Source organism: Sparus aurata, chromosome 8 (genome assembly GCF_900880675.1).
Source record: "Sparus aurata chromosome 8, fSpaAur1.1, whole genome shotgun sequence".
NCBI classification, from domain to species: domain Eukaryota; kingdom Metazoa; phylum Chordata; class Actinopteri; order Spariformes; family Sparidae; genus Sparus; species Sparus aurata.
The window spans coordinates 24,935,645-24,950,905 of NC_044194.1; the positions used below are offsets into that span (position 1 = coordinate 24,935,645).

Below are 15,261 nucleotides of genomic sequence, written 5' to 3' on the forward strand. Positions count from 1 at the left end.
TTAGTTCCTTGTTTTGTTTCTCCTGATAAGAACTGTTCACTATGAGTCAACCCAGACAGGCACGTAAACGTAGGTGAAGTTAATAGTTTGTTTGTCACAAGTGGTTGACCGTCTCATGATATACGTGATAAGTGAAGCACTGAACCATCTGCAGCTTGTCTGATAACCACAAAAGTAAATGCAAAGTGAGAGTGACATCGTGGAACAAAGACTTGCTGTAAACAGGGAAAAGTTTCTGACAGTAAACACTATTCTCACTTGAGTGCATGTTAACAGCAAGGGACTCCGGTTTGCCATTATTACCAACTAACATAACTAGAATAAATTCTGCTTATTACTGTTGTAGTTTAGGGGGTTGTTGCATAATGTTTGAATGTGTGTGTGTGGAAAACTACACAAACATTTAACAGATTTAGAAAACATTTATTTTTGACAAAGAGAAATCAGAGCAAACAAAAAAATATCAAACTTCTTAACAAGTAAAAATTTCATACATGTGTTGTGCAAGTTACTTTATCTGACTTATTTTAGGAACACTCCTTGCACGACTTTAGGCAAACATAATTATATTGGTCACAAAGAATGCACCACGTGTTGTGTTAATATACCACAACACTCAGAGAGAGGAGCCACAACAGGTCAGCAAAAAGGAGCGATGTTGCCAGAAAAAAAAACACACCGACACCTTGGGGCGTCCTTGGATGTTTAGTCATCTGTTGTTGCTTGGCAAAGGTTTTCAGAGTGTTTTAGTCTTGGCCAGTCTTTGTTTTTGTGTGTTTGTGTGCCTCAGCTTTTAGGCTGACGCAGCAGGCCACGGATCCTGCGAACCAGGGCCTGGATGAAGGTGTAGCGGGAGCGGACCTGGCTGTACAAACCCTCCACCTCCAGCAGCTTCCTCTGCAGAGCCTCTCCGAAACCTGCGGCCATGTCACTCTTCAGCTGCACTCACACAAACACAAGACAGAGAGATCAGGAATGATGAACGTGGCAACCCACATATGTTGTTACAGCAGTATTCCAAGTGTAACAGTATCATGCTCATGCCAACGTGTGGAGCTGGTTGCCAGCTTACAGCAATTCTTACCAGGTCGAGGTCTTGCTGGCTGACTCTGGACAGACCGAGGCCACGGCCTCCACTTGCCTGCAAACCGCCAAATGAGTCTGAAGAAAAGGAATATTGACATTAGTGATTGCTACCAATAATACATTTACTTAATTCCAACACTTGCTTAAATGTGCATCTATCCGTGACATCTTTTCTCACCGTCTGTGAGCCGTGATCTATATAAACTGGCTCCAGGCAACAGGGAGTCCTTGGGGTCAGTGGGAGTACAATGCAACAGGTAGTACTCCAGGTGGCGCCACAACACAAACAAACAGGTCTCGATAACATCTGAGGAAGACGCAGGTCAAGGCATTTCACAGCAATTCATGATGTGGCCTTTATACATGGTGTTAGTCCAATTTACTGCACAAAACTCCTGAAGACAAATGTGACAACCTAGTGATGGACGGTAAGGGAGTCTATTCACAAGTCCTGTGACAACCACCGTGCTTGCAGGTAATAAAGGATACAGGAACACAGGGCCAGCAGCTTGGCTCTGTTGTTGATAAGCTGGACCAATCGTCTCTTTGCCAACAAGCTCCTCTGGACTGATGAGATTTTCTCCACCCCTCCTGGGCCTGACACCAGGCCTTGGCACAACTACAGAGACGATGTCTAGTCAGTACTGAAGACAATGATAGTTGGAGCCAATAAGATACATCAAATAAAGAAGAGTTACCTCCTTGAGCTCCTCGGGAGGCAGCTGATCCAGGCTCTGCAGCTTGCCTAGGCTCTGTCTGTGACTCTGGTGGAACCGGAAGAAGTCTGCAGCACTGTTCTTCAGCAGATACAGAACCAGACCCAGGCTGGGGGTCCGGGAGTAAGTCATCGATGGCAGAGTGGATGAGAGATCTTTAAAAAGAAAAAAAACAAAACAGTTTAGTCTCACTCCTGTAGGAACTTGTGGTAAAAGCTAAAAGAACCTCAAGAAATTATGGATTTTTAGCTTTATATAACAGGATCCTCTAGAAAAGTATGGCTATTTCTTCAGCATACAATAACAAGTCAAATCCCTTTTCCTCCTCTTCGGTATGGGCAGAATATTACTGACCTGTGCGTCCTCCGTCCCTGCCAGCTGGCTCGCTGCCTGATGGACTGAAGAGGCAGATGCTGAACTGGGCCTGGGCTGAGCTCTGCAGCAGCAGGGTTTGGCAATACTCCATGATGTTAGCACACACCTGGGCACAGAGGACAACACCTCTCAGATCACTGACCGTGGGACTTGTGATGAATAATAATGACTATGCATACAAGACTCGACACACATTGTTTCAGTGCCATATTATCCAATTTTCTGAATTCCCACTGTCCATTTTACTGCTCGAGGAGGTATACTTCATAACTTCTTTAGAGGAAAATTACACTCATACTCCCTTTATTAGAGAGCTTTTTGTCACACCTGTTGCATTGCCACCTCCATCTCTTCTCGTCTGTCTGCTGAGTCTCCAGGTGCAGCGATCTCAGCCTGCTTTAGCAACCTCTCCCTCTCACTCCCAGCCAGACGACCAAGCAGGGACAGACACAGGCGCTAAAAAGGAAAAAAAAAGAGACATATTGCCAACTGCAATTTTCACATTGGGATGGATGCTTATTAACAGGGAAGACAACAACAACAATCCATAGATTAGATAGAAACCTGGAATCTGTTGATGTGACCCTGAAACTCCATAAGAGCAGCACTGTTGACTTCCCCGCCCATCTCAAGGGCACCTGAAAGACCAAGCAGCAAATGAACACCACTATTTACATAATCTACATATGAATGTGTGGTGTGCATGATGGAAATCGGGAAATACAATAAAGAGTGAATAAAAAGATAAGACTGTTATTTATTGTACCTGGCAGAGCCGTCTTACTGATGATGCCAGTAAGCAAAGAGAGCTCCTGCAGAACTCCCATACTGAGCTCCTGACAACGTAACAGGGACTGAATGGTGTCTGCATGGACTATCAGCCACTGAAGAACCTGTAGACATACAGAATAAGAACATTAGAATGCAAGTGCAATGTTTATAAAGCAAACTGCCACAACATTTACATTTTTGCAAAATAATCATTTGTGTGCTTACCTGTGCTGCTCCCTGCTGGTGGTTCATGGTGGTGGAAGTCAGGATGACCTGAAAAAGCCTCAAGGTTGGCAACAGAATCTGCCTGTAGCGGTCCATGGGACTGGGGATGAAGCCGGATGGGTCCCTCATCACTCTGTAAACAAACAAGGAAACAGACGCACACTTAAGTAACACCATAAATAGACCTCTTAAGATTAGAGGTCACTTAGACGAGAGCAAAGCAAAGAAGCTATAATCAGCTTAATACATTAAAATTCCCCTCAAGGATTTGCTGACTCACTGTATCCTTACCCTCATTTGGTCAAAATCACTCTAAAAGTATGAGTGATGTTTTTATTCGAAATGACTGGTTAAAAAACATAATATCAACAACAAAACAATTTGATAAAAATGACAATACAATTGGGAGTTACTATACCGCCTTCTTCCCTTTCCACATTCATACCTGTGTGCATCGCTGTCAGGGACCATGTCAAACACCTGACACTCTATCAGCTGTGCCACCAGCCCACAGCGCAGCAGCTCCACAGCTCCCTGACCAGTCTTAGCCACACGAGTCAGCAGAGCCTGAAAACACCACAGCAGAGTTCTTTACTTTCAACTTTCAATATAATATTACAAACTCACGTCTAATCAAAACATAGTGTGTCTCCTCACCATCTTGCTCTCATAGATGTAGAGTGGCTTGAGGAGGGGAGGCTGAGGTGTGAGCAGGCTCTGAAGGGCGACATCATCCTGTCTCAGGCTCTCAACCAGTGACCGCAGGTAGCCACTGTTGCAGACATAAACCAGCCACTGATTCTGACGGTCTATGGACAGAATCCGGTCTAGCACGGCCAGAGCGAGCATCTGATGGACAGGGAAAGGAGACAGGGATGACAAAGGAGTCCTGAGAGTAAAAGAGTCTGGCTAGGTACTCATAAATAATATGTCCCAGCTAATTTTGCAATTAGACAAGTGTAATTTCACAAATAATCTAGTTTTAGTATAGTTTTTTGAAAGCAACTACATATATAAATGGCAGAGTAAGTAGATAGACTTTCTGTCTTTGTTTGGCTCTTACCCTGCTAATTTCATGGCCGTCACAGGCATCCCGACACACCACCTCCATGAGAGCCTTGCCATAGCTCTCAATGATAGCCAGGTTCTCTCTCTGCAGTTTAGAGAAACCATCTTCAGGGGCAGTGAGACGCTCCCACATTGCTTTCCCTGCTGGATGGATGGAGAGGAAGACAACACAATATCTGTACATTGTCTCTTTGAAATAACATCAGATAAGGTGACTTAATAACACACATGTCTCTTTGCTGTACCTTGTTGCAGAGTGTCTGGTTCATCAGGTTTCTGGGCGATTTGAAGGTAGTATAGCAGAGAGCCATACAGGTGGGCACGCAGACGCTGGTATCCACCTCCTTAAAGGGCAAAAGACAATATTATGAACTCAACTGACCATGGGTTATCTCAGCATGTGAGAAATGTGGGTTTTTATGAAATGATGCCATTTAAAAGTCAACACTTACCAGTACAAAGGATGAAGTCCAGCAGCTTGCGGAGAATCAGGTGGAGGGCAGAGTTGGCAATAGATGCAAAGCCGGAGGATGCCTCTAATCCCACCCCCTGCTGCTGCTCAGAGAGGACTGATTGGCTGAGGTGGGCTGTCAGAGTGAAGACTGCCCCCGCAACAATGGGCATCAGCTCTCCTGCTGCATCCTCAGATAACACCTGGACAACATAAGGCAACATTGACACTTAGTTGTTATTACAACCTGCAGATTTGCAGCATTTGTTATGTGTCAGCTCTGACAGGAACTAACAAGCAACTCTAGATCATTATACAGTAACGATGAACACTAAATAAATGCCATGACAAGAATTTAGAAATGACTGCACCCAAAATAACCCCCCATGTAACAAATTTCCTCACTGACCTTATCATGCAGGTCTAGCAGCAGGTCTCTGATGATGAGCTGCCTGTCATCAGCAGGTATGAGATCAGCCGGGCAGGCGGTCAGCAGCGTTTCCACCAGACTCCTCCAGGACCGCAGAGCATGTCGCTTTGCACTCAAACTGCGGCGCACACGATTGCGTTCCACCACCTGCTGCAGGATGGAGTTCACCTCCTGGAAGAACACAACCAGGGACAAAGAAGAATGTGGGCATAACATTTTCAACTCCAGGTTTACACAAAAATGAAGACTCAGTTTGGGCTCCCTCACCTCCATTAACAGAGGCCTCTGTCCAATGGCTGCCATTCCTTGCAATGCATTTACCTCAGCAACCAGCACTCTATGTAACAACTGTGAGGAAAATTAAAAACCAAATCAGCGGAAGATCAAACATAAAAAACAACACAACTGAGAGATTATGTGTTCAACCTTTAGACCCACCTTCACGTTGCACACTGTGTGTCCTTGCTCATTGACGTGCTCACAGTTGGAGATCACCTGCTCTATTTGAGTGCGTTCGAAGAAGTCAAGCTGCAGCAGTTCGGGCATGTCCTGACTGAAGTCGATGGTGTCCAGCACACTCAGCAGCTTCCTGCGCACTGATTGCATGGAACGAGGACAAGATGAGTAAAAGACAGAATCAGTATGTATGTATAACAGCCTGTATGCAGATTGTATTCATTTTATCATATATTTGATCTAAATATCTAGAGAGCTGGAACAAACCTTTAGATACAGTGTCAAAATGTAGGAAACCGCTGACTGATCTGGTTTCCTCTTCCATGCCTGATTCTCCATCAGCTAAAACAAAAATAAATATGAGGTACGTAGGTTGATGCATTAATGAGCTACGTTGTGTGGTCATGGTGTTTGGGAGTTTGAGTTTAAAACAACAACCATTAACAATAAAAGGTCAGATTTCACTCAGTTGTTTCACCAAATGTTTATCATTTCAAATGTGTGCTCATCATGGAGAATTAAATAAGTTTAGACAAGATATACCTGTATGTTGAGTGTGTGGCTGGTCATCCAACAGAAGGCTGACGAGGCGCTGCGTATGTGAACGCTGGCGGTTGAGCGAGGTCACTCTCAGCTCAATTGCAGCTGTTTTCATGAGCCAAGACATCTGGGATAGGGCAGCGATCTGATTACCTGACGAGAGCAGAAAGAAGAATCGGGATAATGATAAGAGATGACAGTGTTCTTTGTAGTATCTTCAACAACAGTTCATTACTCGCACGCTGAAAAACCCTTTGTGATATTAAAATAATCATTTTAGATTTTGCAAGTATTCAAAACAACTCCCAATTTCTGTTCTGTTCTGCATCCCCAGCTTTTCATTCATCACATCTGATACTCACTAGACAGGATGAAGGGTAGGTGCTGCAGGTGAGAGAACAGAAAGTCCTGGCTGGTCCTTAAATAACGCATGGTGGGTCCAGATGTTTCTGGGCAGGCACACAGCTGGTAGATCACCTGACAGAGGAAGAAGAAAAAAAAATCAGATTAATCAGACAATCAAAGGTGCTTTATTGACATCAAGTGCCTACTAGTCTCTGGGTTTTTCAAGTAGAGGATAAAGCATACCTGGTAGCAGAGCTCAGCCAGGTGTGGGGCCTGCTGTGTGAGTACAGGTCCTGATCTCTTCTCAGTGCCTCTCTGCAGCAGACTCAGGATGGCGTGCAGGCAGCTCCGTGAACATCCCAACACACCTGTAACAAGCAAATACACCTTCAGCTTAAAGATAACACTCAGGTCACCAGATGCCAATAAATATTGTTGAAATCACAACAGCCAGCAAAATTAATATGCCAGCAACTAAAGCTGTAGTCTGACCTGGATCCTGGAGGTTGGTGGAGGACACAGGCTTTTTCACTTCATATCCCAGAAGATACAGGGCCAGATTTGGTGTCTTCAGCTCCAAGGAAGTGATGAGCAGGTTCAGGATGTGGATCTGGGTCTCGTGTCGGATTCTTCCAATTGTCTTCTGTGGTTCTGACTCTGGAAGTTTGGGGAGAATGAAAGTGTAAGAATGTGGCAGCAGGATTTAAAACAAACAAAGAAGATGGTACAGTTTTTCCACAACAAGTCTCTCTTACCATCTCCTTTCTCTGTTCCCTCTTCTGCCTCTTCATTGTCCAGACACTCTACAAAGCCTGCCATTAGCTTGTCACTCACAGTCTAAAGGACAGAGACAAAAAGTGCTGCCAACTTCAAACACAATAAAACGCTTGACAAAAGACTGAAGTGCCATTACGTAGAATGCACGCAGGATTTATTTCTATTCTACTTAAAGAAAATGTTAATTACATTATTTTGTTATCTTGCTGACTTTTATTCTTTGCTTACCAAATATTTTGTGAAATATCCAGAAGCTTTGAGGGGAAACAGACTTTATTTACCTGGTCGTGTGTGAAATCTCCCACGAGCCGATTCTGAATGTTGGGGTAGTTGGCGATACGACGCAGGATCTTGGCACTCTGAAATGCAGCCTCTGGGTTGGAGCTGCTGTGGTACAGATACCTGTACAGGAAAAACATAGGTCACCATTAAGTTCTACTGTTCTGAACAAATTAGTCTTTGAAAGGGTAGTTTTCATTAAATACAATTTAAAATGACTTAATCAAACAACTTAAACAAAAACAGACTTAACAGTTTCCATTAGAGCCTGGATGCCCCTACCTGGCAATATTGACAATGTGATCAGCCTTCCTAGTTTGAGGACTGACTCCCTGGAGGAGCTGCTCCAAGGGGGACACCAGCAGGGAAGCCTGGCTCTCCCTGAGGAGGTCCATGAACACCACTTCCTTCTGCAGTGCCAAGTCTAGAAGGCGCAGGCAGTGCAGCACAGCCGACTCCAAATGCTTCTTACCTGTAGGGGAGGAGTAACACAGCACGACGTCAGAACACACACATACACACAAGCAATCTCTCATTCTTGGAGTGCAGAACAGCATATGTTCTCTCACCAGGGAAGAGTGCATAGGTGTCCAGCTGGCGTACGCCCTCCTCCAGCAGGCTGAGGCAGAGCACCAGCATGGGTGAGTCGTTGAGCAGGTGGAACATGATGCTGTGTCCGGGGGGCTTGTGGGCCGAGACCTGCTCTCCCTGTAGCTCCACCATCTCTTGCACAAAGTCTGACGGCTGGGGCTCGTAGTCCCGCAGCAGCTTGTGGAACACCTCCAGGACAGCATCAGCAACCTCCCACTGAGATGGCAAAGGAAAGACAACAGGAAAAACAAATCAAACAGGGGTATGTGTAGTTGTTCAAAGACCATGTATACATACATGCATGCAACTACATGTCTTCTCCTTGCAAAGGCATGGTAAGAGCACTATACAGCAGTTTACCTTCTCAGCTGGACGGCGATACGCTCTGGTGGGGAAGGGCAGGAACACAGAATCACGCAAGAAGTCCAGGTAGGGCTGAAAGCCTGGCACGCGCAGTCCGGCACCCAAATTAATGGGCAGGCTGTTCTCAACCAATGTGCTGATCAGATGGCAGAAGCTTCTTGTCAGGGGGTACTCCTCACAGCTGGACTCAATCTCATTCAGCTCCACCTGAGAGACAAAACAAACTAATCAGGAAGTTTGCCGCCAAAGTAGGCATCTCCCTACAGGTTGTAACATCTGAACGGAACGATTTTAGTCTGATGCAAGTCAATTTTTCGTCTTTAGCTTTTTACTGACCACAGAGACATCACATCCACATATAAAGACAAGAAGACCACAACACATCTACGTTTTCACACTATGCATTTGGTCATCAGTCAAATGTATCTTAATGTAAACAAATCAAAAAGATCCTTGCAACCCTAAGTGATCCAATTACTCTGTGCATCAACTAATTACATGTTTTGAATTTGAGCGAGAAGCAAACATTAAAACATTTCCCACAGATTGGTTTAAGCAGTGGGTATACAGCATTATATTCACTAACCACAAAACACTCACCTCAATTCCAGCTGCCTGCCTCTGTCCTGGGGCTCGCACTGTCTGAAGGATCTGTTGTAAAACAACATGAAGTTACAAAACTTTACATCTACTGCAGAAATATTTTAAAAAGCAGTATTCTGCCAAACTCAAACCAATGTCATAACCCTACAAGACTTAAGTGCCTCAGATAAAAAGAAGAGAATACATCCATGGTAGAATTTTAATGTTTGCATATTTGCTGTCTGATATCATTGACATTTCACAGATGCAAATTTGAGCTTTATATTGATGTCAAAAGAAAAGCTTTCAGTAATTATGTTCATATTCTACATGACAAAATGCAGACCCTCTTCATATAGAATCAACAAAAATAGTTTTTTCGTCAATTATAAAGGCTAACCTGTGTGTACTCTAGTGACTGCCACAGTGAAGCAGCAATCTCTGGTGACTTCCCAAAAGCTGCCAGGCACTGCAGGACCTCAGCCTTCAGGACAGGAGGAACACTGCACTGAAGCAACCCCAACATCACTACAACTGGGGTCCACTGGGGATGCTCACACAATGCAAGTCGTGCATTTTCACTCTGAAGAAAAACATAACACACACATACCACAATAATGTTAGATAAGAACTATCTAAGCAGCCTGTATATCACAGGGTTTTCAAAGATAAGATAAGGAATTTAAAATCTTGATCTCATCCTGAATATTGTACCATACCCATGTGATGATGGTGGTGAGCAACTGAAAAAATGAGGTGAGTCCTTCCATCTCTCTTTGGGTAATGCCTCTTATGGGCGGGTGGCGGTACTGTGCTGCATCTGGATTTGGAAAGTCTCGTCGCAGGTTCTCATGGTAGAGCATAAGGGAGTGAAAGAAATGTTCCCAAGACACTGGACTGCCTGAAACCCCCTGGATATTATCACCTGCAATTATATACTCAGAGTTAGTTGGTATTCATTTGAAAATGTATAAAATCAATGTATTCAGCTTTTGAAGTCAGATTTTGATCTCCTAAACTTAAAAAAAAATAAAGAATATGAACATCTACTGAACAGCCACAAAGAGTCAATACTCTAGTGGCAAAAATTCCTGATCCAGATTACCAGTCAGTTCACATAGGGCAAACTGCACATCAAACGGTTTCAATTTCACAAAGCAAGCTGAAAATATATACACAATCTGCTCTTACTGTGTGTGGCTCCATTGGTTTTAAGCAGGCTGAAGCAGTAGTGGGCACACTGAGGACCATTAGCCAGGCCTTTTAGCATACGGAGATAGGACATATAGAGGGTGGAGGGAAGAAGGTCTCCCATCTGACGCACAAACTTGGACAGAACAACCTGCATCAAACATAGAACATACAGAAAAGAATGGCATGTTTTTATATTAGGGTCTTTTCATACCTTTCAGTACAATTCTTGCCATAAAAAGAAGGGTCCAGAAAATATAGCTCTTACCTGTTTATGTGGAGGCCTTTGCAGTGCCATTCCCAGATAGGATCCCTGCAGGGAGGTGTGCTGGAGAGACTCAGTGGGACACCAGAACTCCAGACCCAACTCCAGCCCAAATGAGTCCTTACTGTAAAACTCTCCTATCTGGTAAGACAAAGCAGTAACCAAAAATGTTAACAAATACTATCAGTTAAACCCTTAAAATCTAGTGATGATTAACTGATGTATGTGTGTGTACTGTACTGCTGCAACCATAATAAATTAATTGATTGAAAGAAATTGCAAACTTTTAAAATAAGCAACTAACCATTTCAATTATTTTTCAAGCGAAATGTCAAACTTTTAAAGTAAGAGATTAAAACTAAGGATTAGCTGCTTGTTTTGTCATTTTTGATATTAAATGAAGAGTGTTTGGGTTTTGGACTGTTGGTTGGACAAAAGAAGCAATTTGAATACATTGCCTCTGAATCTGAGAAATTGTGGTGAGCATTTTTTGCAATTTTATTATTTGTTATGATAAAATTTGTAATAATTCATTAGCGAATATTTGTGAAAATGATCTGCAAATTAATCAATAACATTAAATGCTAGCTGCAGCACTAATGTTGCACACAAATGAATGTGTGCAAGTGTAGGTGAAAAACACTCACGAGAATCATGAGGTGGTCTAAGTCCTTGCGTAACGATGATGGAAGCTCACTGTCCATCTGTAGGGACATGTGCACCAGACGGGCATCCTCATCAGCACGGTTACGAAGTTGTTTCACCTAAAAAGACAAAATATGTTCATTTAACAGTCTAATCAGCTGGCAGAATGATAAAACAATGTGATAACAAATAATTATATAGAGACAAACCAAACTCTTACTAGAGTAAAAAAATTGGTTGTGGACAACTATGGCCCCTCTCACCTTCATTGGCATAAGTGCCAGGAAGTCTGTAATGAGTGAATGGAGGCGGCGGATGTAAAACTCTTCCTGGCCAAAACTCTCACATCCCAGAATGCCCTCCTTCATAAACAGGAAGACGTCTCCAAGTAGAGCCTGGTCGGCCAGAGCCTCGTCTGCCTCCGTGAACTCAACCAGGGCTGCACAGAATACACAGAGAAGCACACAACATTAAATTGGCTGCCATCTTGGAAAAATCATATTTTTTTAAAAAGGTTTTCTTCATACAGGTAAAAGGCAGTTAATGCCTGTCAAAAGAATAGGGACCTTACCGCATCCCTGTGGAAGCTGAGAGAGGACCCTCAGAGACAGAGCCCACGCCAGTCGACACAAAGCCTGCAGGCCTGGAAGCTTCCACGGCTGGCCGTCCATCAGGCGACTGTGCACTGCAGACACATACTGCCTCTCAGTGAGCAATGGCAATGCCTGGAGCAGATCTAGAGGAACAAAACACACAGAGACAGTCCTTCATTAGCTGTAAAATCCAAACCCTGACACCAACAGCAATCTTATGCATAACTTTAATCAATCAAGGTTAAAATTACAGACATTATTTAACGGGTTCTCACCTTCTCTATCTTCTGTTCCTTGTTCTATGAAGCTGACATCCAAGCAGTACAGCAGTGCCATGACCAGAGCCATGTTCATGCTGTCCAATGAGCCATCAGCTTGAGCCGTCACTGTCTCCAGGTGGCCAATAAGAGCCAGGGTGTCATCTTTAGTCAGAGGTGATTGGCAGGTCCATAAAAAGAGGCTGTCGGCCAGGGCCTGTCTGCTTTCTTTGATGAGGTCAGAAACCTGGGGGAAAAGAGTGGGAATTAAAAGTTGTCCATATTCATCCCCGCATATATTCTACCATTCCATGTTGCTATTTCAGTTATAAACTTTAGTCTCTGCATGAGCCAAGAATGATGGGATATAAATGCATGTTCAGCAGATGAATATCTCGGCTTCAAATTAACAAATATTTTGCTGTCACCTCTTTTCTGTGCTTCTCGTTGCCCAGGCCACGCTCCTTTTGCAGCTTTTCAAACTCACGCGTCACATTAATCTCTGATACCAAGGTTAGGATGCGTTTGGTCAGACCCTGGTTCATCAATTCATCTGTAAAACGGGATGTCAATGCCACCAGCTCCCCACTGAGTGAGAAAACAAATAACAGTAATGATAAATAACAAGACACCACAAATATTAAGGAAACATGCTCATGGTGTGGACTTTTAAAAGCACCTCTCATTGCTTGATTGCACTACTTACAGAGAAAATTATTACCTTAGGTCCAGTGTGAATGTCTTGCCCTGGCGTGACTGGATGAGTGTGCGCAGGGAGTTGGCCACACAAAGCTTTCCATCCCAGTAGAGCAGCACAGCTACCAGACCTCGTGTCAGACCTGGAAAATGGGGCTGCTGCTGCTCACCTAGAGACAAATAGACACATTCAGAGAATCAATCGCATCATTTAAGGCCTTGACTCCAAATCACTGATTTGATGAGGAAAATCCAAAAACAAAATAGTTATTTCTAAATAATGTGACCTCTGTATGATTCACACAGAAAACAACTTAATAAACACTCACCAAATTTGCTAAATCACATTCTTGATAAATTTGCTTGCAAGTCATTACTTTTTCTCATGTCCCCATTACCTGCCAAGAGGAGCTCCAAAGCTGCCAACTCTCCAATATCAAACAGGTCACTGAGGATGAAGGCCTCTTTGAGAAGCTGCTCTGGAAGGAGCCGTGACCCCTGCTGACCTTGGATGGCGATGCCTTCTGTGCTGGCTTTACGCACCTTCTCTCTCTGCTCTGCACTCTTTGGCTAAAAATGAGAAAAGAAAAAGACCTGGTGTTATTTACATTACAGTCTCAGAAGACATACTGCATATCATAAATGTGTCTGTCAGCACCAAGGGAGTGGAAGGCCACTCAGGAAGAATATTATTGTAAACATCCAAATATGAAATGAAAGTAAGACAAAGAATTTGTGTTTGCACAACATCTCACCGGGTTCCTAAAGAGTGAAAGAAAATGCGATTTGTGTTTCTTCAGCTGCAGGTCCAGCAGGTGGACGCTCTCTGGCTGTCTCCTCAACACCGCCCCGTCCACCGTCTCCCATAACTCCTTCAGCGGCCCCCACAGACTGGCTCCTGGGTGGGTAAATGAGCTTTTAAATGTCTTTCCTCATCACACATACACAGCTTCTGATTTCAACTAATTCTATTGTAGTTATTTCTAATGCCATACTGGGCATTAGCAGCTTGTCCTGATAGTCATACAGGTTCTGCTGAATCCTACTCTCATAATCAGACTCAATATTGATGAGAATCAAATTATCTTCTGGCAATATACAGTAAGTGAATAATCTTTAATGCAGTGAATAATCCTGTATACTGTGAGGTAATTGACTGACAGGACTGATGTTGGGAAGTGACAATTTCATTTCATGAACTGGAGCTGTCCACAAACACGGAGGCAGTCTACAAGAAAGGCCTGAGCCGGCATTACTTCCTGAGGAGGCTCAGGTCCTTTAATGTCTGCAACCGGATGCTACGGATGTTTTATCAGTCTGTTGTTACGAGCACCATCTCCTTCGCTGTGATGTCCTGAGGTACGTGCATCAAAGCAAAGGACGCCAACAGACTGAATAAACTCATCAATAAGGTGTCGGTTGTGTTAAGCTTGTCACCCTGGAGGAGGTGGCGGAGGACAGGATGCCTCTCACCCCCTCCACAAAACTCTGGACACTCTCTAACACTCAAATAATGCACTTTGAATTACTATTACTGTAAATACTGTCTATTATATTGACATTGTGAGCCTCTTTCTGACTTCGACAAAGTGTGATGACCAATATGAATATGTTACTGATGTACACACACACCATACAGTTCTCTGATGAAAGATGGTCATGTGATGTGTAAATGACAGTACCAGTAAACAAATCTTATAGCCATACTTATATTTCTCGTGATTCTAGTTTTCTTTTTTTACGGTTGTTAATGTAGATTTAGCTTCATTAAGCTATAACACTGAGGTTATTGGTTCTTGTATCACAGACCCAGAGGAAGCCTTGCTGTCACTAAACATCACTCAGGTGTGTACAAAGACACCTGGCTGACACCAGTAAACATCTGACACTCATTCCTCACTGACAGGACATGAATATAGTAAACCGGAGAGTAGTTTAAACCTGGTCCGAACTGCTCCATGTGTGTCTGTGAGATGATCTAAGGCGCGGTGCACCAGTGTGCAGTGTGCCAAGTTATGATGCCAAACATTTCCTTACTTGTTCACGTCAGTTAGTTTCAGTTTAGTTGTTTCCAAATACGTGAATCTGCTGACCCATTAGACTGAGCAGAGAGGTCATGTTTACCGGATGGCGTCGTTCTAACATGGTCGTTTGTTAACGTTAGGTCTAAACGCGCGTACCTTCCGATTAACCGTTTAACTAACGTTAGCTAACTTAAGGTTTACTTGTAGGCTAGGCTAAATTAGCCTGAACTTGAATGGTCCATCACCATGCGGTCATAACATATGACGTGCGGCACAACTGGTCCTGAAAAGCGAACAAGTACATTCTCATATATGAAATGACAACTAATAGCAAGTGTTAGATGTAAAGGCATTTAAGTTACACTCGTTGAAAGACATATAATTCATACCCGAATTTACCGCCATCTGCGCCGCCATGATACGCTCGGAAAATTGGACAGTAGTTTCTGAGATTGTGCCGGTGTGAAATTTAAAATTATAAATTCTCTAAACACACTTTGCTGGCACTCGGTCCACAAAAAAATACACCAGTTCA

At 43.5% G+C, this 15,261-nt stretch overlaps 1 protein-coding gene across 2 annotated transcripts; it reads right to left on the minus strand.

The window, feature by feature from the left end:
• Positions 1-402: 402 nt before the first annotated feature.
• On the minus strand, positions 403-15,194 carry nup205 (nucleoporin 205). 2 transcript variants are annotated; one of them, XM_030427022.1, is made up of 42 exons: positions 15,116-15,194; positions 13,458-13,600; positions 13,101-13,272; positions 12,728-12,872; positions 12,435-12,594; positions 12,025-12,253; positions 11,728-11,892; positions 11,420-11,595; positions 11,159-11,275; positions 10,515-10,652; positions 10,247-10,397; positions 9,775-9,980; positions 9,456-9,638; positions 9,074-9,124; positions 8,471-8,680; positions 8,089-8,326; positions 7,802-7,991; positions 7,522-7,642; positions 7,219-7,300; positions 6,956-7,120; positions 6,707-6,831; positions 6,481-6,595; positions 6,122-6,271; positions 5,846-5,920; positions 5,561-5,718; positions 5,390-5,470; positions 5,102-5,293; positions 4,694-4,895; positions 4,487-4,585; positions 4,237-4,382; positions 3,831-4,022; positions 3,619-3,740; positions 3,174-3,306; positions 2,944-3,070; positions 2,742-2,815; positions 2,505-2,633; positions 2,157-2,283; positions 1,785-1,957; positions 1,576-1,705; positions 1,265-1,393; positions 1,085-1,161; positions 403-939 (listed from the first exon to the last, which is right to left on the minus strand). In XM_030427022.1, exons 1-42 carry the CDS (start codon positions 15,141-15,143, stop codon positions 787-789), a joined length of 5,979 nt encoding a protein of 1,992 aa, XP_030282882.1. In that variant the 5' UTR covers positions 15,144-15,194; the 3' UTR covers positions 403-786. The 2 variants fall into 2 exon arrangements, with proteins under 2 accessions (XP_030282882.1, XP_030282880.1); XM_030427020.1 differs by having other exon boundaries at positions 4,237-4,385.
• Positions 15,195-15,261: the final 67 nt, after the last annotated feature.

Excerpts from the sequence above, each read along its gene's own strand:
- nup205 (XM_030427020.1), bottom strand. The coding sequence starts at position 15,143 with ATGGCGGCGCAGATGGCGGTAAATTCGG. Across the intron at positions 9,639-9,774 it reads TCACCACCATCATCACATGG|AGTGAAAATGCACGACTTGC; the intron begins GTATGGTACAAT and ends GTTTTTCTTCAG. Across the intron at positions 2,634-2,741 it reads GTCACATCAACAGATTCCAG|CGCCTGTGTCTGTCCCTGCT; the intron begins GTTTCTATCTAA and ends TTTCCTTTTTAG.